Source organism: Cebus imitator, unplaced genomic scaffold (assembly GCF_001604975.1).
Source record: "Cebus imitator isolate Cc_AM_T3 unplaced genomic scaffold, Cebus_imitator-1.0 Scaffold8, whole genome shotgun sequence".
Classification (NCBI taxonomy): Eukaryota; Metazoa; Chordata; class Mammalia; order Primates; family Cebidae; genus Cebus; species Cebus imitator.
In genome coordinates, this window is record NW_016107323.1 from 5,173,889 (window position 1) to 5,201,367 (window position 27,479).

Below are 27,479 nucleotides of genomic sequence, written 5' to 3' on the forward strand. Positions count from 1 at the left end.
TCTACAGAAGACAATGTCACATAGAGGTTAGGATTAAGGGCCTGGAGTCAGGCAGGCCTGGGTTGAGTCTTGTTCTGCCACTCACCAGCTCTGGCCTTTGGCAAGTTGACTGACCTCTCCAGACCTTGCTTTTCTCATCTGTAAAGTGAGATTAAACCCAACTTCGCACACAGAACCCCCAGGGAGAGGCAGTGGCACAGGGTACATGGCAGATGTTCTTCCTTCTCAGGAGTGTGCCAGAGCTGAAGGCTGGGATTCAAGAAAATGAGTCTGGGTGGAGTCACCCTCCACCTCCCCTTTAGGCCTCAGCTGCCCCATCTGTCAGTGAGGACGCCGACCTGGAGGTTATGAAGAGTATGTCCTCCTGCTTTGATGGCTCTGAGCCCACCTCTCGCTCCTACTCTGAGCCAACAGCAGGTGCTGGCAACCCCTCCAAGGGCACAAGGTTCTCCAGGGAGGAGGAGAACTTGAACCTACAGAGGTGGGCTGGGGATCACAGAGCCACCTCTCCACCACCCCTGCAAACACACAGACACACTTGGACAGAAAGACTGGGCTTGGGCGATTTGGGGGTGGGACGGCAGTTCTTTTTCACTCCTGATGGAAAGTTCCTCTCTGGGGAAGAGCTGCTAATGGGTGCTGTCACTGTTCCTAAATTAGAGTTCAGTCCACCGTGGTCGGTGTGGAACCAACAAATGGCAATTTGCTCATGTTTGCGGCTGGGAGCCATAGGGGCTGCCAGGCAGCAGCGTGTGCTCTGGGAAGAAATCTGCAGGGCAGGAACCAGCTCAGCCCTGGCCTGGCTGTGTGACTCTGGGTCGCTTTTCCAGACTCTCTGAGCCCCGGGGTTCCTCATCTGTAAAACAGCAGACTTGAACTAGCTGGTGTCTAAGGGTCCTTTGAACTCTAGGATTCTAGGGTATCATCATCATCATCATAATCTTGGTAATAGCTAAAAAGTATTGAGCACTTACTTGGTTCCAGGCCTAGGTGAGGCATTTTATATGGACAGAGGTTATTTCATTCAAGTTTCTCTGAGCCTCAGTTTCCCCTTATGTAAAGGGAGACTGTTTTGCTAGGTGTTGGATCGCCAGCTTTCTTGTAGCTGTCACTTGCTTTAAGGAAGAAGCTGAGTGACTGAGAATGGCCTTTGAGCTCTGAAGAGGGACAGGGTGAACTCCTTCAGTGGTCCTAAGCCCCTTCCCCATAATCTCTATGTCAGCTTCCATTGCTGATGAAAATTAAGGGTCAGCAAATACTTTCTGTAAAAGGCCAGACGGTAAATATTTTCGGCTTTGAGAGTCACATTCCCTTGAGCCCCAGTCAGAAAGAAATTCTAGATGCTCCCACAAGCCCTGCCAAGCACCTGGACCTTAGCCCTTTCTAAGCTCCAGCAATCAACAAGCATTTTTCAGCTCAGCCTCTGAGAAGTGGTCACATCCCACTGGGAAAGGAATGTCCGCATTATATTCTTTAGGAGACAGGCTCCGGTTGCACTGCAGCTCAGGAGCAGCCTGAGCAGAAACCACGGGCCCTTGTGGGATGGACCCCCACCAACCCTTTCCACCTGCCAGTCTCTTCATGGTGTCTCCCGCTGCCTGGGACATTCTTGCCCCAGATCCTCCCATGACTGTCTCCTTGTCATTTTGCAGATCTCAGCTCAAATGCCTTCTTCTGAGAGGCTTGGGAACCACCCTACTACATGCAGTTTCCTCCTATTCTCCACTGCTAGGACTTTCCATCACTGTAAAAAATGCATTTGACATTGTGATGCACACACACAAGGCAAAGGTTCACAAAATAACATTTCTCCTTACTGCATATGAGTCAGGGATAGCTTACTCTCCGCCATTCCTTTTCATCCTATCCCAGCCCATCCTATGTCCTCCCTCCTGTCATCCTCCCTGTTCTTGCCATTCCCTATCGATCTGCCCCTTGAGTAAACACTCTGCCCAGAACCAGCAGAGCCATCCATTATCTCCCCCAGACAATTAGTAGCCTATTAAGGAACTCTATGCAAATGTACACTAATTGACCCAAGACACAGCAGCTCCTGGAGAAGAAGGAAGACTCCAGATGGCTTAATGACAGTCATAGAGAAGTCCCCTCAGAAGTCCCTCTTGGGGAAGAAAGTGATCTGCCTTTGGAGAAGGGCCGCCAGCTGCCTCATGGGTCAGCCAGTGGACTGGGTGACCTGAGCAGTGGGTCCCTTTCCGCAAACCACTGGAAAAAGAAGACTGTCAGTTCACCCCTTCATCTCCCTTCAACCTCTGTCCCTTCCTGCAACATGGCCCCTTCCCCAGAGCCCACAGTTTGGATCGTTCACTGACATATACCTCAGTGGGTCTCTGCCTTTTCAAATATGTGATGGTCCCCACTTTTTAAATAGACTTTTAAAAAGTCATTTTAGATTCATAGCAAAATTGAGGGGCAAGTACAGAAAGTTCCCATCTAAGCCCTGGCCCTCCTCCAACAGCCTCCCCCTCCATCAATATCCCACACCAGAGTGGTCCATTTGTTACTGTCGGTGAACCTGCACTGACACATCATTATCACCCAAGTCCACAGTGTCCATTAGAGCTCACTCTTGGTGTTGGACTTTCTGTGGGTTTGGGCAAATGTATAATGACATGTGTCCACCATTATAGTATCATATGGAGCAGTTTCCTGTCCTAAAAATCCTCTACTCTACCTACTCACCCTCCCCCTAGTCCTCACAAGCACTGATCTTTTTACTGTCTCCATAGTTTGGCGTTTTCCAGAATGTCGTATCATTGGAATTGTAGAGCCTGTGGCGTTTTCAGATCAGCTTTTCTCACTTGGTAATATGCATTTAAGCTCCCTCCATGTCGTATAGCCCTGAATAGTTCTCCACTCTCTGGATGTACATACTCCCTTGGGTAAATTCCCATAAGCATGATTGCTGGATTGTATGGTAAGAGTATGTTCTGTTTATGAGTTGCCCTTTGAAGACTAACTGTAGCTAAAGCTTACTGAGCCCTTTTGGTGTACCTAGCACCATGGTAAGAAAAGAAAAATGAAAAGTTTTCTCATTCAGTGTGTCTGTAACCCTGGAAGGCTTGGTCCTGCAAGCTCAGGAACCAAGGCTTTCTTGGGTCCTTTGTCTCTGTGTTTTTTCTCTGCTCAGCTATTTTCTTCTCCTTCTCTCTGCAGATTTAACTTTTGCTCTTTCTTTGGGCACCTGGTGACAGCTCCTCAGGCTATAGGTCCGTAGTCTAAGTGATCAGCAAAGATGTGAATGTCTCAAATCTCAGCTCCATATTTCCGGGGCCAAGAATGGATTGACCAGTTTCAGATCTACCTATTATCCACCAGCCTACCTATTATCCACCAGCAATGCCAGTGGAAAGGGTAATATGCTACAAATGTGGCCCCGGGGGTCTCCCTCTGCAAGCAAGGGGTGGGTGTCACACACTAGACAGACTCCCCAAAATGTATCCTCCACACCAACTTAGATAGTCAACAATCATTGCATCAACTCATTGAAACTTTATCTGCTTCTGAAGTCTGGGCAAAGGGTATTGTCACGAGAAGAGGTAAATGTTTTGTTTGGTTGGCCAAAGTTGTGACAGAGAATGACTATCTACTAAGAAACTGTCATGACAGGCTTAGCATACAGATAAGAGTGCACGCCCCAGAGCCAGATTCCGTAGGCTTGAAGCCTGTTCCATCACTTGCTAGCTGTGTGAACCTGCACAAATGACTTAACTTCTCTGATTTCCTCAACTGTAAAATGGGGCTAACAAGTGGAACCTTTCTTATAGGGTTGTTGTAAGGATTACAAGATACACTCTAGACAGTGTCTGTCAAATAGTTGGTGCTCAATAAATACTAACTTCTGCTATTATTAGGGTGCTATGTATTTTTAAAACAGTAGCTCATTTAACTCTCCTGCCTTTCCAGTGAGGCAGAGTGGATTGGCCCTATTTTGCAGGTGGGGAAACTGAGTTGCAGAGAGGCCCCGTGCTAAAGATCACATAGCCACCCTATCTCAGAGGCAGGTTCAGATGCAGGAGTGTGTGACCCTGACCCTGACCCCTTTCCACATTTCCTCTCCATGGCCATTCCTGTTCACAGTGACCCAGCCTGACTCCCTGCAACAAGCGAAGATGGCTGTAAAGTCTGCCCATGGAGCAAGAGGCACTAGAGTCATTATCCAGAGAAACAAAATTTTAATATTTATTTATAATGGACACCATATGCTCCCTCTGATTTTTTTATTTAATTACATCATGGCAGATGGCTGGGTGTTAAAGGCCATTAAGCTAATGGCACTTTGCCTTCTCATTTATTTCCTTGAATTTTGGGAAAGATAAATGAAAATGGACATGGTTGGCAGGCTGTGAGCTCAGGGTAGTGCTGAGTGAGTTTCTGTCCTGGGAAGAGAGGGAAGTGTGGGGACCCAGGGGATTCTTTCTGGAGGTGGGTGAGTGAGTGCAGGAGGCAACATACGGGTGTGCCTAGAAGCTGGCGAAGCTTCCCTGGTATATACATGCTTCCTGGTCAAAAAAGTGGGATTCTTCAGAATCTTTGATGCAACAATCCCACTTTTTTGACCAGGAAATAAGTGTGCATGTACAGAGGTACCAGTGTCAGTTTTGCACAGAATGGTCAGAAACTGGAGTAAACTACTGTATTCCATCATGGGCACAATGGGATAATTAAACTACAGCATACCCATGAATGGAAGGGTGTGTCCCAGAGGGGGTCCACCCACTGTACGGGGTGCAAAAGTCTTCCCTAAGGTTCACTGGGTTAATAAAATTCTGGATTCCTAAGACAATGAGTGAAAGGATTTGGCATTTATAATATTTTTTCCTCAGGCTATTTTATTAAGTCTTTCACTTGCCAAATAGCTGGTCCACCAGCAAGAAGGGTGAGAAAGAAATTTGATTAAAGGAATTGAGGGTTATCTAGCTGGAGAAGTGTCGGAGGCATGGTCATCCATGTCGTAAGCTCAGGAAGGCTCCTTTCATCAAGGCTTGGATTCAACTAAGGGATTAGTGGTTAAGAGAGGGAATAGCTGCCTTGCTGGTCTGCGCAGTGTCCGCCATGGCATCATGACACTGAGGCTCCATTTTGCACTTGAATTCATGCCCCATTTTTTGTGTACCTGGGCGGGTTTCTAAATCTCTGTGAACCTTAGCTTCCTCATCTGCAAAGTGGGTATGATATGCCAATGTCTCTTCATTGTTGAAAGGTCCCATATTGCCTTCCAGGAATCTGTACAAAGATTTACATACAGGATGTTTATCGTAGCATTACTTAGTCATAAGAGAGGGATGACTGGAAATATTTTACATGTCTAATGATAAGGAAAAGGTTGAAAAAAATTCATATGATGTGAATAAACCATATTTATTCCTATTCTAAGGAATCAATGATTCCAAGGAATAAATACCACTGATAAGTAGCTCATTTAGGAAATGAAGAGCACACTTACTCCTGTCCTTCCCTGAGGGGGGAAGTGAGACAAGGAAGAGAAGAAATCAATAAAGGGTGTGTTATCAAGTCATCTATCACAGAGGGTGGTTGAGGCCAAGTCCGACTGGAGAAATAACATACTTCACCTGAGGAGCAAGGGAGCTGGGGTATTTATACACCAACTCCCATCAGTCATTTGTTGCAGCTGCTTCCAGATGTAAACATTCTAGCATGTTTTACCTGCCAACCACACGGGCACAAAAACCATTCAAGGTACTGGAGAAACCCCTCAGACCACCAGACGCAGACATGAACACTCAAAATTTAGCTCTGTGGGTGGGGCACATGCCGTGTCTGTTACAGATCTACCAAACTGACCAAAAAGGAAAGGCTGACAACATTAAGTGTTGGTGTGGCTGTGGAGCAACAGGAATGCTCGAACTCTATTGAGGAAGTTGTGACTACAGCCACCTTGGAAAAAAAACTGGGGTCTTTTAGAGTAATCATAAGATGCTCATACAAAACAAACAAATAAACAGAAACTAGTGCTTTCACTCCTAGGTATTCATATGCACCCTATATTAATTCTTATATACGTGCATCAAGAGGGAGGTATGGGAATGTCTGTAGCAACTGGCAATTCCATGGAGGAAAATGGAGTCCTTGTATCAGAACACAGGGGCACTGAACAGGCAAAAACCACATGTATTCTCCAGAAATTATTATAAGATGTAGCATTCATATCTTATATATATTAATATGATACATTTGTACTATTAGCTTATTTAGTTCTCACACTAACAATAAGAAACAAATTATATTACATCATCACTCTATAGATGGAGAAACTGAGGTTCAAAGGAGTTAATGACCACCTCAAAGAATGATAGTGGGGATTAAAAGGCACAATGGGAATAAGATGACTGGCACATAGTAAGTGCTCAACAAACACCAGGGATTTCTGATATTTTTATTATTAGAACAAGACTGAAATTTTACCTGGACTCCCAAGTTTCTTGGAAACTTCCCAGATGGATCTCCTACCCAGAACTATTAAGAAATCAAACTTTCATGGACCTGGTTTCTCAGTAGCTATTTCTTGGTGAAGCTTGGGTGCTTTGGGAGTCAGTTGGTCGCTGGGCCTGCCCAGTGCCTCCAAACTGCCTCTGCCCCCCAAGTCAGGTTCTGGGTTGTAGAAAGGGGATCAGCCCCCATCCCAGCCTCACAGGCTTCCATCCTGACCTACTCCAGCCTCCAGAACCTGGAAGGGGGAGGCGCCCTTTCACTCCCAGAGGAGGTAAGGAACCACAGGGGAGGCTGGGCCTGTTTTTCTTTCCCGTGCAGGGCAGCTCTCCCCCGCCCATCTTCAAGTTGGCAGCTCAACACCAGAGCCTCATTCTGGTGCTAAAAATAGGCTGTGTTTAGACACTTTGAGGCTCCTGCTGGAAACATGAACTGCAGTAACCGAATACTGCCACTCCCACAAAGGGGGCCTCTCAGCCTCCTCTCTGTGGAAGGAAGCTCACACCAGCCCTGGGAGGAAGGCAAAGTAGAGGTCGTCCACCACATTTAACAGATGGGGAAACTGAGGCTCTGCGAGGTGTCATGTAAAATGAAGAGGGATGAAGTCGTGATAGCCAGCCCTGTGGATTGTCTCATTGAACCCTCCCCACACACCTGGGAGGGCCATTCTATGGTTTACTTAACTTTACAGAGAGAAGATGGCAGCTCAGAGAGATGAAGGCCCCTGTCTGGGCCTCACACCTGCAAGTGAGTGACAGGAGGGGTTGTTAATACAATTATAATCCTCAACATGCTATGAACAAATTGAGACAGAGAGAAGTGGCTTGCTGAAGGCCAACAGTCCTCATCTCACCCAGGGTTGTAGACACATCATTTATGGATTGGGAAGAAACATCACACCTGCCTCGCAGCTATCCCCACAGGGGGAAATATGGGAGAATGTATTTAAAAAACCTTCAAACACAGTGTCCAGCATATAGTAGGTATTCAATAAACGCAGGTAATTTTGTTTCCCCATTCCCTTTGAGGCAGGATTTCTGTCTGGAGAGAGATGGCAGAAAGAGAGACAATGACAGACAGACTAAAGAGAGACTTGGAGAGACACAGACAGAGAGAGAGGTGAGAGAGAGAGAACAACAGATGGATGTGGGAGGCAGGGGAGTCTGGGATACCTCTGAGGAATTGAGGCTATGGCTCAACCAAATTCTGGAACTCCTGAACCCCAGAACCACCCAGTGCTGAATATCACAAGGTGCTGCCTCCACAGAGCCCCGGATTTGCAGTTCTCCAAGCTTGCCACCTGAGTGTTTTGGCCAGCGTGTGAAGCCATGGTTGTAGGTGTAAGCCCTGGGGGGATAAACCTGACTCTTTTTACTTGTTTTCTCTACCAGTGTTTCTTGGGACCCTCCTATATACAAATAGCCTTATCGCCTCTATAAGGCTCGGATTCCAGGGGGTCTTCCTCCGGGTGAGCCCCCGCCTCCTCCTAGCACCCGGCAGGATGGTGTGGGGTGGCTCAGGTCAGCACCTTCCCTCCCCGGGAGGAAAGGGAGCTCTTAAATTTGGGGGTGGGCACAGCCCCTCCAGCAGATCTCCTTCGATTTCCACATCGCCCATGCCTCAGTCTCTTTCTGTTCCCTGCCAGCCCCTAACGAGCTCATTATCCTCTTAAAGCCCATTTGGCACCCACTTAGAGAAAAGATGTGTTGAAATAAAAGAACAGGGAGGGAACAACAAAAAAGGACTAGACCCAGAAATATCCTCAGAGAGGCAGAAAGCCACAGGGAACACTACAGCTGAAATCTTTGCTGTCTCCACGGCAGCAAATGTGCTGAGGTGGCAAATGGCTTTCAAGTGTCTGACATGTGCCCGTGAGGGGGCGGGGGTGGGGCTTCTCTTGAGCATCTCCTGTGTGTCAGGTATTCCTCCTACAATGTTTAATTCAGTCCTTCCAGCAATATATTTTTTCAGGGAGAAGTCAAGATTCTTTAGGCCACTTTACAGGTGAGGAAGCTGAGTCTTGCTGAGAAGAGATGTCTTGCTCCAGTCCATCAGCTGCAGGATGGAAGAGGCAGGATTTGAACCCAGGTCTGTTTGTCTGTGGTGGAGTCCACCTCTGCTCTTGCCTAAAGGGCTGGTGTCCCCTTGCCCATCCCACGAGGACTGCTGGCTTTTTCTCATCCTAGCCCAGCTGCAGAAACATCTGGCACATGTGTTGGCGATCATGAAACCTCAGTGGATTCTCATGTGCATTGTTAAAACACAGTCCCGACTCCTGAGCTTGGCGTCCATGGTTTCCCACGGTCTGGCTCCTGCCCACTGCTTGGTTGTGTTCCTACCCCACAGTCCCCCGAGCTCCTTTGTTTCTTCCACCTCAGTGATGTGCTCTCATGTGGGCTGTTCCTCTTCCCTGGGCTAACCTTCTGTTGCTCCTTCACCCAGAGAATTCTGACTCCTTTTGCAAGACCTGCTGGCTCAAAGACTCCTCCCTGGGGAAGCCCTCTATGGTCCCCCCAGACAGTTGCAGACCCTAGCTTCCCTGGGCTCCCACATTCCATGGCTTCTCAACCCAAGATCCAACCCCCCCACCTTGATATTTTAAGCCAAATTCTGGGAGCTTATGTACAAGGGCTTTTTTTTTTTCTGGGCATACATCTGTAGTTGCCATGAGATGCTCAAAGTTACAAGATCAGAATAGACACACAGTTAGGAATATAGGTTTGAAGTCAGGTGGCCTTGGTTTACAACACTCCTGCCACTCGTGACCCCGAACACGTTACCTAATCTCTCTCATACTCAATCCCCTCTTGTGTAAAAATAGATGCATGTCTCCCTCATAGAATTGTTTAAATCGGAGTATGTATTTGTGTAAAAGGATGTCTGGCATGTATTAAGTGCTCAATAAACATTATTAATGTTTAAATTAATATTGATTGCTTATCTGTATCTTGTACACACATCTACTATGGAATTTATAATTGTCTATCTAGCATAGTGATTGTTTACATTGCTTTCTCCCTCAGTTGACTCTGAAGTCTCTGAAAGCAGGGACTGTGAATTATTTATTCCTGCATCTCAAGCACACACATAGTAGGTGATCAGCATATGTTTTTAAATAAAGGAAGAATGAGTGGATAATTGAATGGTGGACAGTGAGGCAGATGGATGGATGGGCTGCTACAGTTCAGATGGATAGATGGATTAATGAATAGATTAATGGTAGGTGGATGGATGCCTTAATGAATAGATGGGTAGGTGAGCTGCTGGAAGACAAATGGATGGATGGATGGGTGGATGGATGGGTGGGTGAATGGATGGATGGCTTAATTAATGGATGGGAAGGTGGACTGCTGGATGACAGATGGATAGATGGATGGCTTAATGAATGTGTGGGTAGGTGGACTGCTGGATGACAGATGGATGGATGGATGGGTGGATGGATGGATGGATGGTTGGCTTAATGAATGGATGGATAGGTGAACTGAAAGGATGGGCGATGGATAGATAGTTGGCCTAATGAATGGATGTGTATGTGGGCTGCCAGATGACAGACAGATGGATGGATAGATGGATGGATAGTTTGACTTTACAAAGGCATGAATTTTTGTGTTTTGTTCACTTATTCCAAGTGCCTACAAAGGTGACTGGTGCGTAGTGTGTACTCAGTACTTAGTTCTTGAACAAATGGGGTGGCAGACTCTGCATCAAATCACAGTTAAATGCCCATGCTACTGTCTGGATTAGCAGAGGCTGTTATAATTCATTTCTTCCATTGGCTGACTACAGAATCTTAGGCGTTGCCTAAGATAGTCATGGGGCCCCCTGCTGGTGGTAATATGAAAAAACATCGCCTAAATGGAGTTTTCTGTTTTCTAATTTACGTTCTATTTTTCCTCTTGACTGATAATCCTGAACATTTACTTATAAAGCTGTAGCTGTCAACCCTCTGTGCTCATTACTGCTATCTGAGAGCACCTTGTTACAGCTGTAGGTTTCCCCCTCAACCATTCTGGTTAGAAAGGTTAGGGATCTATATTCACCAGGCTCTCAGGTGGTTCTGAATCAGTTGTTTCTCAGACCCAGACCTGAGAGACCCTGACAAAGAGTAAGCCATGTTGTTAACTGGGTGGCAGTGAGGATGGGCTACTGTTTTGGGAGCTGTCTCTGATGTCTCAAGTGATGTCCAGACTGTGGGAAAGAGGCAGAGCCAAAGAGGCACTGGTTAAGAGCTGTGATTTGCAATTTGGACTGTCCTGGGTTCAAATCCCAGCTCCATCACTCACCAGCTGTGTGACCTCAGTTTCCTCATCTGTAAAGCAGGGAAATAGTTACCTCCCATAGGAATGTTGGGAGGAATAAATGAGACAATAAGTGTAGACGGCTGGGCACAAAGCTGAGCACATGGTAGACACTCAATAAACACTGAATGAACAAATATTCTGCAAAATAACCCTACTCTCCCTCTTTGTCCTTTTCTTCTTTGGAGAGAGGAGACGGGCTATGGATTATATTTCTCCCACTAGAATGTAAGTGCTATGAAAGAGGGGATTTTGTCTCTCCTGCTTGCAGCTTTATTTCTAGCACCTAGGACAGTGCCTCACACAAAGTGGGTCTCGCTGAATATTTGTTGGGAAAAATAAAATGACTGAATCTGGTCTGGTTCAGAATCGCCCAGGTTCAGCAGGTAGTTCAGCAAGGACCTTGGAAGTACTTTTTGGACTTGAGGTAATCCATGGATCAATGTATATTTGATAAACGTATAGGAAATATGGAGCAAAGCAAACCACTAGCCCATAGCTTGTCCAGGACAAAGTGTGTCACCAAACTAGGGCCCACTAGGATCCAGGCCCCCACACTCCCAGTTTGGTTTCAAGAAAAAGGCAGTGTTCTAGAAGACGCAAGGATGCTCTTTATCCAGCACTGCTCTTAAGCCCTTTTGTGCCATTAGTGGTTTCCTCCCCTCTCTGGGCCTCTGCATTTCCCTCCAGGATCCTTAAGAAGCCTGTGGGTTCTGTGCTTTGGTGAAGGGGCTTCTCATGCCTGTGTCTCTGCTGTTTTGCAGGTAGCGGCACTGAGTCCTGATGCCTGACTGGGTGGAAGCCTGTCAGCTTCTGTTCCCATGAGGTAGAAAGGCCTTGGTCTTCAGCGGGGGAAGAGGCCAGAAACAAGGACCCCGATGAAAGAACCCAGATCCATTGGTCTGAGAAGCAGAGGAAGGGCAAGAAGTGAGCTGCAGCTGCTAGTGAGCCTCAGAAAACTCCAACTGTTATTCTCACCGTTCTTTGGGAACACTCTGAAGTGAAGAGCAATATGTAGGAAAATGGGACCGACTCATGTGTGTCCTGAGCCTCAAAACCCCTTTCTTGGCCCAAAGAAGCTCACCTTGACTTTGGGAGGGCAGGTAAGCTCCGTCCTTCCTCATGGCCTCAGCCAAGCTTTGAACTTGCCCTCCCCTTCTGGCCTTGGCGGTTACTTTTTCAGGAAGAGTGAGACTGAGGACCCCCAAGTGTTCCATCCCTAAAAAAAGCTTGGGAAACCAAGCCCCTTCCATCCCCTCCCAAGCACCCCAGCCAAGCCCCAGAGAGCCAGTCCGGAATGATCCCGCTATGGCCAAGCTCTGGTTCAAATTCCAGCGGTACTTCCGCCGGAAACCTGTGCGCTTCTTTACCTTCCTGGCACTCTACCTGACTGCTGGGAGCCTCGTCTTCCTTCACTCTGGCTTTGTGGGCCAGCCCGCCGTCTCGGAGAACCAGGCGAACCCCGCCGCCGCAGGAGGCCTGGCTGAGGGTGCTGAGCTGCCCTTCCTGGGCGACATGCATCTGGGCAGAGGCTTCCGGGACACAGGTGAAGCCTCAAGCATGGCTCGCAGGTACGGACCCTGGTTCAAGGGCAAGGATGGGAATGAGAGAGCCAAGCTTGGCGACTACGGTGGAGCCTGGAGCCGAGCCCTCAAGGGGAGGGTCGTCCGGGAGAAGGAGGAAGAGCGAGGTAAGAGCGAGGAAATTCTGGACACTGAGTGGCCGGGGAGAAGGGAGGAGACACTAATAATACAGTAAGAGTTGTCAGTTTTCAGTATTTAATAGGAACCAGCTGTCATATAGTTGTAGCTATGAATAGACAGTACGTTCCATTATCATCTGCATTGCACAGAGGAGAAAATGGAAGCTCAGAGAGATGAAGCAACTTGCCCAAGGTCACACAGCTTGTCAACAGGCAAGTTTGGATTTGGACTCCACATCGATCAGAGGTCAAAGTCTGCCTCTCCCCTGCAGCCTTTCACAGTCCTTGTTAAATAGATGTGAAAATAAAAACAGTCAGCATTTACTGGGTACTTACTAAGCACCAAGTACTGTTTCCAAGTAGTTTGCATATATAGAAATGTCACCACAACTCTAGGTGATAGACGTTATTTATTCCCATTTTAAAGATGAGGAAACTGAGGGACCGGGTACCAAGAGCACAACATTTCATAGCTAAGTGGCAGAGCTTCTGCTCCACCAGACTGTCTCTCAGTCCACCTTGCTGGGTCCCTTGGTGATGGTTCTCAGGGGATATCATTGCCATGGATAGATTTCATTGCATTTTCTCAGCTGTTTATAATCTAAAAAGGCTTTTCTTCGTGAGTGCATTACTTTATTTGATTTTCACTACACCTCATGGGCTTAATTAAACAAGGCCTCTATGATCCTGTGCCCAGTTAACAGATGTGGAAACTGAGGCTCGAAGAAGGGAAGACACTTGTCCAAAGCTGTGCAGCGGCAGGAACAGAGTTTAGATCTGATCCACCTGGCCTGAATGCCCAGTTCTCTAAGGCTGTCCCCCAGAGTCCACTGGCATCTACTCATCCAACCACCACGATAGGGAGGAACCCACAACCCCTACAATTCATGAGATTAACACAAATGGACATTTTGGAAATCTGGGCTAGATGGTTTGGGAGAATAAACCACCAATCAAGGCAGATGGAAAACTTCACTAGCCTTTGTGTTCTACTGTGATTCAACTCATAAAAAAACTCTTCTCCTACCATGGAAGGAAGCAGGATTAATGGAAGGGATTCATCTTGGAGCACATTCTCCTGCCCCAGTCCTTCCCCAACCTGGCCTAGGATAAAGTCTTCTAGATAGAATCTGAGTCTTCTAGATAAAATCTGCCCTCAGGAATTTCCTAGACTTGTGCTTCTTCAAGAACCCAACATTCACAGGGAGGCAAAGGAGGTGTTGGAGGTAGCAGAATGGACAGGGATGTGGATTTATATTCCAGCTCCAGTCTCACCATCCATGTGGCCCAGGCAAATGGTTTTACCTTCTCAGGCCTCAGTTTTGAAATCTGTAAAATGGGGATTTTACTGGCTGCTCCTGAGAGCTCAATGAGACAAGGGTCATGAAAGCCTAGCACCAAGTAGGTGCTTAGAGGTGCTCAGAAAGTGCTCCTGGGATCTCCCTGGGGAAGGGAGATCATCTTATAGCATGCTAGGGAGATTATAGGTATAGGTGAGGTGTGAGGTGCTGCACCTCAGCCACTCCAACTCCATTTTGGCCTTTGAAAGCTCCAAAGTTCTCGTCACCCTACACCTTGAGATATGCTCCCTATCATGCTTAGGACAAATTCCAGACCCCTCGCATAGTCCAACTCTCCAACCTCATCTTGTAACACCACTGCGTTCGCCATGCTCTGCCCCATTGTCCTTGCAGTTCATTGAACACACTAAGCCTGTTTTACCTTAAGATCTCTGTATATGCAGTGCCTTTTATCTGGGATGAGCTCTCCCCAGATCTTTGCCTAGCTCCCTTCTTCCTTTCTTTCAAGTCTTCAAGCAAACATTGCCTTTCCATAGAGACCATCCCAGAACATCCTTACTCAAATAACCTGACTTCCTACCCAGTCACAACCACATTCCCTGACTCTATTTTCATCATAACATCACCATCAGAAAGTGTCTCATTTATGTGTTTGCCTCTTTGTTGAAGGTCAGCCTCTTCTACCGGACTGTCAGCGCCACGAGGGCAAGGCTGTTGCCTGTCCTGCGGGTCTGTGTTCTATCAGCACCCAGGACAGCACCTGGCTCAGAGCTGTTTCTTAACACCTATTTGTTGAATGGGTGAATGATTGGATGAATAAATGAATGAATGACTATCCCTCTGCCTGGAGTACCTCTACATGGTTAGCTCTACTCTTCCTCCAAATCCTAACTTTGCTAATCTTCAAGAAATTGTCCCTGATCCCCTTACAGGTTTGATCAAATGCTCCTCCACTATGCTCCCTGGCATGGCCCTTATATGAATGGCAATTGTGTATGTTTGTCCATGTCCGCTATTAGAATATTAATTCCTTGTGGTGTAGATGATGCAGAAACAACATCTCTCATTTGTTGTGAGAATGAAATACTGCCATCAATACTGCTAATAATAATTACCATTTCTTGAGTACCTACTTCACACCAACCACCTGTCTATTTGCTTTTCATGTATTGTTTGAATGAAATGATATATGTAACATGCTTATCCTATCCTCTGGCTCATAATAATAGGTCACTTAATAGTTGCTGTCCTTATTTGTAGTAATATTAGCTAATATCTACTGAATGATCATTACAGGCTAGACCATGTTATGCATTTCATAGCCTCATTTAATTACCACAACTCACTAAATTAGGGATTGTTATTCCATTTCACAGATGGCAAAACTGAGATCCAGAAAGAAATCACTTACCCTGCGTTATACAGGTCACTAGTGGAGGAACTGAAGTTTAAGACAAGGTCTCTTTAATTCCAAAGCTTGTGAGCATTCTTCTGTGCCATGCTAATTGCACCCCCACCATGCCTTGCCCAGCAATCATATATTCCATTTTTTGGAAGTGCAGAGAGAAGGAAGAGAAAATAACAGCATAGCCCTGAGCCCAGGGCTCTCAGCCGACAGCCTTTGGAATCAGGCAGTGTTATTAAGAAAACACAAATCCATCCTGTCCTTGATTAACTTATTCAGAGTTCAGCAAGGAAAGACAACATATTAGATTCACACTAATAAAAACGAGACGCTTCTCCGACCTGATGCTAAGCACATTTGGTTTTCTCCAAAGTTGGCGAGGGCTCTGCTTGATGCAGCGATCCAGGACTCAAGCTGTAGAGGGTTCAGAGCCCATCATGGCCTAGGGGGTGGGAGGGAAGAGCTGCACTCAGGCTGGGCTGAGGCTGGGCAGGAGTCTGAATTCCTTGGTGCAACTGGCACCTACCATGTACCAGTCATTTACCTAGGACTCTCTGGATTCACATGGCCATGTGAGAGCCTGCACTTTGAGCAGCCAAATCAGGGTTCAGATCGCAGTTCTGCAACTTGCTGGCTGTGCAGCCTTGGGCAGGCCACTTCACCTTTCTGACACTCAGTTTTGTCTTTAGGATAAAAAGTACTTAACATCAGGTGATGTCACCATCAGAATGATTACATAAGGTGAATCCAGTGTGTGCTCTCTGAGTACCAGGTGCTGTTCAAAGCATTTACATCTATTACATCACATAATCTTCATAATAATGAAATAACATAGACACTGTTATTAACTCCATCTTATAGGAAGGAAACTCAGGCACAAAGAAGTTAAGTAACTTGCCCAAGATTACTCAGCTGGAGGAGGGAGCACACTAGTAAGTAAACCAGGTGTTGTGTCTTACACCTGAACCTTAACCACTCCATCACATCACTTCTCAGTGCACAGAAAGTACATGCCAGCTATTATTATTATTATTATTTTGAGATGGAGTTTCACACTTGTTGTCCAGGCTGGAGTGCAGTGGCGTGATCTTGGCTCACTGCAACATCCGCCTCCCTGGTTCAAGCAATTCTCCTGCCTCAGCCTCCCAAGTAGTTGGGATTACAGGCACACACCACCATGTCCAGCTAATTTTGTATTTTTTAGTAGAGACGGGGTTTCTCCATGTCGGTCAGGCTGGTCTCGAACTCCCAACCTCAGGTGATTCTCCCGCCTTGGCCTCCCAAAGTGCTGGGATTACAGGTGTGAGCCACCACGCCTGGACTATTATTATAATAATAAGCTGGCACACCACCTTAATACAGGCCAGGCATTATTATTTATACTGTAATTTTGCAGGAGAAAGTGGAGAAACAGAGGTAATGTGACACAGCTAGTCTGGGGCAGAGCCAGGAGCCAAACCCACTTTGACTTCAAAAGCTGTTCTGCTTCTATTTCCATGAGATTACAGACAAGCTTGGGCTGAGTGTGAAGGTGGCCATGAAAAGATTTAGTCTGCATTTTTTGGAAGGACAGCAGGGGCATCCACTCCTCATCTTCTCCAGCTGAAGATGCAAGGGCTGCAGGTTACTGAGGTGCTCTGTGTCAGGGACTGTTTGTCCATATTCTCCTTTCAGCTTCATATCAGGTAAAAATATCAAGTGTCATTTCACAGATGAAGAAACAGAGGCTCAGACAGGTTCAATTATTTGCCCAGTATCACACAGCTGCTAGGAGGCAGAGCTGACTCCAGCCCAATTTGATCAGAGTCCAAAGCCCTTATTCTTAACCACTGGACTTATACTACCTCTTTCTTAAAATATACGATTTCTAACTCTATTTGTTCATTCATTCATTCATTCATTCATTCGTTCATTCATTCCATATTTATCAAACACCTACTACGTGTCCAGATCTTTGCTGGGAGGTGGAGACACAGGAATGATTCAAGCACAGGTTGTGAATATTCCTCAGAGGAAAAAGCTGTGCTTTTCCCCATTATAATATCTTTTCATTTATTAAAAATTCTTCCACAATAAGTCAAAATTATTTCTAATTTTAAAAAATAATGGACAATACTAAGAAAATCTAGAAAAGTTTTGAGGGACCCCAAGGGAGGGACCCCCTTTGGTCATGGGGTATCACAGCTGGGCTTCCTGGGGGAGGAGAGGGGTGAGTTTAGTTTGTAGGATCCTTACACCTTGACCAAACTGAGTGGTCATCCCTCCTGCCCCAGGAAAGCCTAGATATGAGCAGGAAGTTCCGCCACCAATGCAAGGAAACCCGGGCAGCACTGGGTGGTCTTCCGGAGGGACCACCTTCCAGGGTTCCAGAGAATCCCCAGAAGGAGAAAAATTATTTTTTGTGTCTTCCTTCTGTGCCAGACTCTGTGCTAGGCTCAATGCACCAAATTAATGTTACTTAGGTCACTCTCAACAATACTTTTGTATTAGCTTTCTCAGGCTGCAATACCAAAGTATCATACACTGGGTGGCTTGAACAACAGATATCCATTCTCTCACAGTTCTGGAGGCCAGAAGTCTGAAGTCAGGGTGTTGGCAGAGCTCTCAAAGGCTCAAGGGGAGACTCTGTTCTGTGCCTGTCTCCCGGCTTCTGGTGTTCCCGGCCATCCTCGGCACCCCCTGGCTTGCAGCCACATCACCCCAACCTCTGCTTCCGTTTTCACATGACCATCTCCTTTGTGTCTGTGTCTTCACATAGCCTCCAGCTGCCTCTGTGCCTTCATATAGCCATCTTCTGACAAGGACCCCAGTCATATTGGATTGGGACCCACCCTACTCCAGTTTAGCTTCATAATGTAATTCCATCTGCAATGACCCTATTTCCAAATAAGGCCACGTTCTAAGGAATTGGGAGTTAAGACTAACATGTCACTTTGGGTGGGGGGAGACAGGGCACACAATCCAGTCTAACAACCCTAGTAGAATTTTTGCTCTCACTTTTCGGGTGGAGAACTGCTCCTCCAAGAGCTTGAATAATATTTGAGGCTATTGCAGCATCATATGTGGGATTCAAACCCAGATCTGGTTGACTCCAGTACAGCGTGAGGCCTCCTGTTCGTGAATCTGTTCACAAACTATAAATCAGAGGCATACAGATTAGTTCATATTTAGCTACCCTGTTAACAAATCACCTTTATTGAAGAGAGCAAAATTTCAGGAAAAGATTAATTGTAGTAAAAGAAAAAAGTAAAGGAAAAAAAGCTCCACCAGGAGGGTTCTTTTCAGATGTTGGTTTCTGTTCTGGAGATAAATAGCAGCTGGGGTCACTTTGCCATTTCAGCACTCTTCGGATGGCTCTGGAGACGAGCTGATAGATTACGTGAACTTGGCCATTAATCCACCCTCAAATGGCCTGTGATTTTGTCCCTGTTTTACATATCTGACCTCCTGTTTCCAAGAGATTCTGCTACCACAGCAGGATTTGAAGGTGGAGGAGCCCAGAGGAATGGCTAGAGAGGATTTTAAAAGGCTGGCAGTAACCACACTAACTCTGGGGGCAGGGACCACGGTCTTCATGCAGCCTGCACCAAAGGTCCATGGGATGGAGTCACCAGATCTTGCCCAGGGCAGGAAGGAAACTGACTCAATATTGATATCCTGATCCATGCAGCTCAGCCCATTGATCGGGCCATGATGCATAACATGCCTGCGTTTTCCAAAAGCATTAACAAAGGAGCATGTATCTTCCTCTCCCTCCTGTTGACAGATAAGGAAACAGAGGGTCATTCATTCATTCAACAAGTCTTTGAGCACCTGTTGTATGGGACATCTCAGCCTGATGCCTGGTCCGATGGGAGGGTGAAGAAGGGGATAGAGCACCATTTAAAAGCCCCGGTTTATAAAAAAAGAAGATCATGCTTCTTGCAGGAACATGGGTGGAGCTGAAAGCCATTATTCTTAGCAAGCTAATGCAAGAACAAAAAAACAAATACCGCATGTTCTCACTTATAAGAGGGAGCCAACTGGTGAGAACACATGGACACAAGGAGGGGAACTACAGACACTGGGAACTACTTGAAGGTGCAGGGTGGGAGGAGGGAGAAGAGGAGGAAAGAAATAACTGTTGGGCATTACGCTTAATACCTGGGTGATAAAACCATCTGCACAACAAACCCTGCGACATGAGTTTACCTATATAACAAACCTGCACATGTACCCAGCACTTAAAATAAAGCTTAAAAATAAATAACTAAAAGCCTAAGCTTTGGGGAAGATGGAACTATGGTAAAAATCCCAGATCTTCTCCCAAGGAACCGCCCTACTTCCCAGCTCCACCCTACTCCTGGGCAGGTCTCTCTGGGGAGACACCTCCTCCCAAGCTTGGACTCAGTGTGGCACATAGGAAGGGGCAGCTTTGAATAGACAGACCTGGGCATGGATTTGGCCAGAGACCCTCACTGTGGGGTGCAAGTTGCTAGGCTTGATTATCAATGTAATAATTTGCCCCCCACCCCCACTTCCCATGGCACCAAGGGACAAAAATCCAGCTTGAAACAGCTTACACTAAAGAAGAAAATACATTGTGTCATGTCATCAAACTACATGGGTTCATAAGAAGTTTGTGAAGACTGAATTTTTTAAAAAGGAGACATGGCGCATAGTAAAGTAGATAGCACATAGTAGGTGTTCAAAACATGATAGTTTTGTCTCCTCTGTTTCTGCCTCCTCTCTCTCTCTCTCTCTCTCTCTCTCTCTCTCACACACACACACACACACACACACACACATCTGTTGATCTGATGACATGACCTCAGACTATCAAAATAAACCAACCTTTTCCTCTCTTCCCTTCCCTTTCCCCACTCCACCGTATCTCCTTTTCTTCCTTCTCCTTCTCCCTTCAGCTCCTATTTTTCCCTCCTGCCTATCCTACGGTACGTTAGACACTCAGTCCTCTAGGGAAGACTGAACTGAAGTTAGTGTGCAGCCCTTGCCCACATGGCCACAAAGTGCCCTCTCCCAGCTCAGGTATGAATAGCATTTGTGCCCCAAGTCAAGGGCTATGACTCCATCTGTGGTGGGAGGGGCACGCGCTGTTGAACGAGCACAGAGACAAGACCTGGGCTTCTCTGGGGCTGTCAGTGTCTGGCGTGCCTGCTCCAGGGAGGCAATGTTTCTTTTAAAGGTGGACTGTTCTTAGTCGAGCAAATCACCTCTGTTTTATGAAGGAAATTCAAAGTGATCAGGTCAAGACATGTCTCCAGCGAGGCTGAAAATACAGTGCACTCAGCAGAGCCCCATCTAGGGGTGCGATTGCTCAGTAATGAACCTGCGTTCTCTGCTAGATCATGCTCTCTACCACAAGTAAGCAGGGAAAGAAGCTCACAATTTAAACGAGATAGCTGCCTAGCCAAGGAAGTGATTAAGTGGAATTTAGTGTTTTCTTCAATCATTCCCTATAAGGGACACTTAATTCCAAGTGCTGGCTGGATCCTCTGTCTGATCTCTAGTAAGTGATTTGGGGGTCTCATGGGCCTGGATTTAAACCTTCATTCTGTGAACAATTAGCTGTAGGCCTTAGGGAGGCCACTGCACCTTTCTGGACCTCTGTTAAATCATCTAAGATAAGAGCATGACAATGTCAATGTTCTCCACTTCACGTGGGGGCATTACAAAGATCCTCTGACTCAAAAAGTAAGCAGTTCAGAACACAGCCTCTGGAGCCAGGTCACTTGGCTTCAATTCTGAATCCACACATATGAGCTGTGTTACTTTGAGCAAGTGACTTAACTTCTCCGGGCCATTTTCTCTTCTGTATAAAATGGTAATAATATTCTCATAGGATCATTGTAAGGATGCAAGGAGACAATATATATATATATAATGCACTTACCAAAGTGAATGTCCAAATAATAGTAATAATTTCTAAAACATATGGGAAAAGACATTATAAACTGTGAGTTTAAAGACACTATAAACAGCTGTTTTCATGTATGGGAGTTACTATTTACCATAAAGCATAGGAAAATGTTGACTACTTTAAGAAAACTAAGTGCATGCTTTATAATTGGATGGTTATTTTACATCGTTTAAAATTTTCCTTTGAATGGAAACATTCACCTTGCCCTACAATAGAGGCAAACTGTAAAGTACTTTCCACAGCACTGTGAATGGTCAGTTTCTTACTCTATTCACCTTAATTTGATGCCTATCATATGCAAGGCACTATGGTAGAAACTTTTACATAAATCATTTTATTTTAACCTCACTAGATTGTTATTTTTGTTCCTGATTCAAGTAAAACTAGGTCTCTGAGAGGTTAACTGGCTTAAACTTAACAGGTCCATGCTAGGAAGTAACCAAAGTGAAATGAGGACCTAGACCTTAAGATAGCCAAGTCCAGGGTGCTTTCCAGGGAAAAATAAATGTCTTAAGGCAGCTTGTAGAAATGGTAACACGTTGTCAAATGTTGAGCCTTTTAGAGCTGTCTGAATGCAAGAAATGGGAAGCTCTATTTGGTGCTTAAGGAGTGGCCTTAGCTTGGGATCCTGGACGTTCAGCTGTCACCAGGTGACCTCAAGGGCTTGGCTGCAGCCCACAGAAGGGTCCCTCCTCTGTGTTGGTCTCAACTGCCCTGATTAGACCAGGTTCTGCCAAGACAAATGACTTTCAATCTCTCATTTCTGCCCAAAGGAAGGGCTTGACATTCAAAGGTCAACAGGGTCACATAACCAGAGACATATTGGTGAGGTTTCCTCCTTTAACCCTTACAGCTTTGTCCCCAGCCACCTCTGACTTTTTCCTTTCCCCAAAGCCAAGTACATCGGCTGCTACCTGGACGACACCCAGAGTCGGGCCCTTCGAGGAGTGTCCTTTTTTGACTACAAAAAGATGACCATCTTCCGTTGCCAGGACAACTGTGCTGAACGGTAGGGTCCCAGCACCCCAGACTTGTCCATTTCAGGCCCTTCCTTCTCAGATTGCTGCCTGTGGTATTCTTTGCCCTGCTATGGGAGGGTGTGTTGAAGGGTGAGCATGTAACCACAAGGAAAGGGTGATGCAAGGGTGTGTGTGTGTTGTGTGTGTGTGCATTGTGTGAATGTGCACATGCACACAACTGGGGACTGTTTGAGAGTTGGTCTATGAGAGTTTGTGACTGCAACTGTGTCACATTGTGTCTAGGAACAATTTTGGAGCATACAGGGTACAGAGTCAGCTAGTTGTGTTTGTGAGCTTAATGCCAACATGCAATGATCTTTAAATAATAGTGGCCGTATATGCAGGAGTCTTTGTAAAAATGTGTACAAGGATCCAGAATTGTGCTTGTGTGTGTAGGTGTCTGATTGCATTTGTTGAATGTTCAACACTGTGTTGAGAGCATGCAAGACTGTGAAGAATTGCACACAACTTAGAAATGCATCATTAGGTGTGCGCATGTGTGTGCAGATGAGGGCTGTAAGCATGAAGCTTGTAAGATGTCCACATGAAGGGTAAGGTGGGGGCATCTAATGGTTTGTCAAAATATAAACTCCTAATTTTTCTCCGAGAGAGAGACACTCGCCTGTTCAGACAGTATTTTCCAATCTAAGATGATGATGATTTTTAGACATGCACTGGGAGTAGGGGGAGGGAGTTGACATTTTGAGAGTGGACAAGTCCCCAGAGGCCTGGTGAACAGGGACAAAACCCCTGGGGGCACCATGGGGTTGAGCTGAGCTTCTCTCCTTCTTTCTTGGGCCCCTTGACCTTGGAGTAGCTCATGAAGAGGCTCTCATATGCTTACTTCCAGGATCCAGCCAGCTGCCTCTGATGGTCACAAGTTCTGCCAACCTCAGCTGCATGCCTGGTGTGGAAATGGGCAAGTGGGTGGCCACTGAGAGACTCTTCCTGCTGTTCTTGATTAGGAAACACTGTCCCCTTTATAATCAACTGCCTGGGGAGCCCTCTATTAAAATCCTGAGCCCAGGACCCACTCCAACTTGAAAAGGATTCCAAGTCTTTGGTAATATGAAGTCAATAAGTTATCTGTCAAACTTGGGGGCAGGGGAGCAGAGGAAACAGAGGTGGAGTCCACACAGCCCCTGGCCTTAAAGAGCTTACGGCCTGCAAGGGGAGACAAATATGTAAACAGAGAGGGATAACACAGTCAGATAAGATGGAAGAATCACAGACAGTTAGACATGCAGACTAGGGCTAAGCTGCCTGGGGTGAAAGGAAATACTTCTCAGAGAAAGATAACAGCCAAGATGAGTCAGAGCTACTCATGTAATTCAGTTGGGTTCAGCAAATATTTGCTGACTGCCCATGGGTGCTGGACCTGATTCCAGGTGCTGGAGATGCAGAGATGAGCCACCCACAGCCCTGTCCTCAGGGGGTTTCCCATCTGGATGGGGAGATAGAGGCATGAACAATAGGTGTGGAATAACAGTAGTAATAACAATAGCAGTAGAATAACAACAGCTTACAATAGTTAAAAAGCACTTGTTCTGTGCCAGGCACTGTCTGAGCATTTTGCAAATATTAACTCCTCAACTTCACAAGACCCCTATGAGGTAGCAATGTTATGAGCCACATTCCGCAGATGAGGAAACCAAGGTACAGAGACATTATGGATAATGGGTGCTGGGGGGGATGTGCTTTGCAAAGTGCAGAAAAGTCAAGAAGATGGAAGGGATGGAGGGCTCCACGAAGAGGGTACAGGATGAGTTATCGAGGTGAGACCATAAGCTGGGTTTTGAAGGATGAGTAGGAGTTTTTTAGGTAGGGCAACAGCATGCTCAAAGGCCAGGACTCCTGAAATATACTCACTCAGGATCCTCAGGTAGGCAGCATGGGAGTGCTCAGAAGGTACAAAGGGAGTGTCAGCATGGAAAGCCACAGAGGTGCCAAAAGCCCAGTGAAACAGGGCCTTGAGAGCCAACTAAAGCATCCAGATTTGACCTGGAGGGCAATGGGGAGCCGCTTCAGGGCGTCTATCAAGGAAGGGGTCTACATTCATTCCGTGAATGTGTATTAATCATCTGTCATATGCCAGGTATTGTCCCAGGATAGCTGGGCAAGACCACAGGGTCACCGCCCTCCTGGAGACTATATTCTAGAGAAAAAGGCAGGCAATTTACAAAATACATTAGAAATCACTAAGATCATTTCAAAAGTGATGAGAGCCAGAAGAAACTAAAACGGAATGATGGGATAGTGCCCAGCGTGAAAGGTAACATTCGGTGAGACAGTCAGTGAAGGATTCTCTAGGAAGATGACTGAGCCCAGACCTGGAAGGTAAAAAGAAGCCAACCATGCAAACAGCAGAGGAAGAGTGCTTCAGGCAGAGAAACAGCCAGGACAAAGGCCTTGAGGAGGACTGAATTCAGCGTGCTTAAAGATCAGAAAGCCCATGACTTCAGCAGAATTGGCCTTCAGCATCCTCCAGCAGAAGGCTGGTGGGCATCTTAGTCTGTTTGGGATGTTAAACAAAATGCCTTAGACTGGGTAATTTATATGCAACAGAAATTTATTGCTTGCAGTCCTAGAGGCTGGAAGTCCAAGTTCAAGGTGCCAATAGATTTGGTATCTGGTGAGTGCCCACTCTCTGCTTCAAAGATGGTGTCTTGCTGCTGTGTCCTCCCATGGCAGAAGAGTAAAAGTACTCCCTCAAGCCTCTTTTATGGGTTCCCCTGCACCTCAGTTCTCCTCCATCTCAGATTTTGTTTTTCCTACTCCTGGAGCCAGAGCAAGCAATGCTCTTTTCATTTGTTTACGGAGTGGGGTAGCCGCTAAGAGCCCATTTCAGTAAAGGATTCCATCACTACGAAAAATTTCAAAAAAAAACTTGAAAAGCTTGCAGTGCCTGGATTTTTAGTTTGAGGAATTTTCCTTGGCTGAATGTTTGAGCCCATTTTTGTCCTCCTGCAAAGGGGTGTGAGAGTCCCTGCCTCCTTGAGGAGCACCCTGTGCCTCCTTCCCTCACCCTAGCTCCTCTCATGGGACAAGGAGGCACCATTCCTGGGTGACGTTTCCAGGAATAAAGGAGCTGCACTCTGGAGAGATGAATGTCTCAGGTTTCCAGACAGGGAAGAGCAAGAAAGAGAGTGTGGTATGGGAGGCCACAGGATCTGGGATGTGTGTGTATCTCCAAGTGCAGGTGTGTACAGGAGAGTGTGAATATGGACATGGTGTGTCTTTGTGGGTAGGTGTAGAAAGGTGGAGATGAAGGATGGTGGATGGTCCCTGAGTGTTCCTGTCCCCTCTCTGGGTTGCCCTGTCCTCTAGGGGCCTACCTATATTCTTTCTTGGCTTTCCTGCCTCCACACTGCTCCCCTGCAAGGCTAACTCTGTAGCCTCCCTGACTCCTTTTAGGGTCTCCTTATCCCAGACCCATATCCCCCTGCCCCATGGAGCATGCCTGTCTCACAGATCTGAGAGTCTCCCTGCCCACCTCAGGGTCTCCCCTGCCCTCTTTCCAGGGTTTCCTGTGTGCTACCTCCCTAATCTCATTTCTTTGGGGCCCCCTGTCTCCTGAAAGCCCTCATCCCCCAGGTCTCCATAATGGGTAGGTCTCCTGTCCCCTGGGGTCCTCCAAGTTGCCTCCACCTCCCATCGGCAGTCTCCCCATTTCCCTTGGGATCTCCTGGTCCCCAAAGCCCTCCCATCCCCCAGGTCTCCACATTGAGTTTCCCTGTCTTGGGGTCTCCATGGTGGCAGCCACCCTGCTTGACAGCAGCCTCCCCCAGGGGTTACCTGTATGCTGGGCTGGAGTTCGGCGCCGAGTGCTACTGTGGCCACAAGATCCAGGCGGCGAACGTGAGCGAGGCAGAGTGCGACATGGAGTGCAAGGGCGAGAGAGGCAGCGTGTGCGGCGGCGCCAACCACCTCTCCGTCTACCGGCTGCAGCTGGCCCAGGAGTCAGCCCGCAGGTGTACGTGAGTCTGCCCTGCCCCTCTCTGCTGCTCCTCCCTCTGCTGCAGTCCTTGCTCACCAGAGTTAAGAGTCCCACATGTCCGCCCTGCACCCTCCATGGCTCCCCATCACTCCAAGGCCACCACCATCCTGCCCCAGCCTCACCTCTCCCAGTCCCTCGCGGAGCCCTCTGCCCCAGCTCCTTTGAATAGTCCCGCATGTGATTCTGTCTCCCTCCCACTACGCTGAGCTGCCTCTGGTACCAGTGCATCCCTCATTCTCACCAGTCTTCCTCCTTCTGAAACTGAGTTGGAGCCTGGGCCTTGCCTTCCCATCCTGATTTTCGCAGAGCAGATTGTCTCTAACGGTGATGATGATGGTAATGACAGTAGCAAACACTTTGTCCTTTTCTCCATGCCTCATATAGAATAGCACATCTAATCTTCACAATGACCCTTGACACAGGTACTATTGTTTACTTATTCCCATTTTACAGATGAGGAAACTGAGTTCTCAATGTCACAAAGCTTGTAAGCAGCAGAGAATTTAAACCAACTCTGTAGCCTTTGATGCTTTCAAAGAGAGAATTCATCCTGGCTTATTCATGCTTCTGGTTGGAGTCTTGTTGGAAAATCTCTCCAGTTTCCAAACCAATAGAAGGAGGGGGTGAATAAGAGGACAGAGATGGCTCTTTGTCTGTGGGCATTGTCCCATTATTATCCCCTCCTGGGGACTGGAGAAGAATGTTTAATAACGGCTAATAACTATGTATCAATAATCTGCTGCACCCCAGGCACTGTCCTAAGCCAATTACAGACCTGATTTCACTTAACTTCCCTACAGCCTTTTCAGGTCGTTACTGTCGTTCATTATCCCCAACCAGTCCAAGGTCACATTGTCTAATTCCGAATGACCTTAAGACCTGTGAGAAGAGCTAATGGGCTTGATGAAAGATGGGGGGACTGACCTTTCCGGAGGTTAGGCCTCCCGTGCAGTCCAGAGACAGAAGCAGAAATCCACAACTGCTTCTCTAGCCCTCTGGCCAGTGCTTCCAGATTTGCATGTGCCTCAGAGTTCCCCTAGGAGATCTCGTAAAAATGCCGATTCTAATTCAGCAGGTCCAGTGAGATGCCGAATTTTTAAGGAGCTCCCAGGTGATGCCAGGATGCTGGTCCACAAACCACATTTTGAGCCTCTGTGGATCTCATCCAGAATGTAGTCCTGCCCACTCAGGTGGCTTTAGCAGAAAGTTAACAGCCAGTCTGTTTGCAGAGATAGGCCTCTTCCATGTGAATTTCATCGTTTATAGAAACTCTTTGTTTGTTTGCTTGAAACACTGAACACATTTTCAAGCAAACAATGAGTCTGCTTGACTCCATCTCTCTCTCTCTCTCTCTCTCTCTCTCTCTCTC

The 27,479-nt window shown here is 46.8% G+C and overlaps 1 protein-coding gene across 6 annotated transcripts in view; it reads left to right on the forward strand.

Moving 5' to 3' along the window:
• The window catches only part of WSCD2 (WSC domain containing 2), a 121,915-nt gene that overhangs the window by 52,848 nt on the left and 41,588 nt on the right, over positions 1-27,479 (forward strand). For 5 of the 6 annotated variants that reach the window (XM_017541126.2, XM_037743065.1, XM_037743063.1 and 2 more), the window contains 3 exons: positions 11,531-12,456; positions 21,989-22,103; positions 25,902-26,086. In XM_017541126.2, the coding sequence (XP_017396615.1) occupies positions 12,075-12,456; positions 21,989-22,103; positions 25,902-26,086 (682 nt within the window). In that variant the 5' untranslated portion in view covers positions 11,531-12,074. The remainder of the gene's footprint in view (positions 1-11,530; positions 12,457-21,988; positions 22,104-25,901; positions 26,087-27,479) is intronic. The other variant, XM_017541135.2, reaches the window with a different exon arrangement.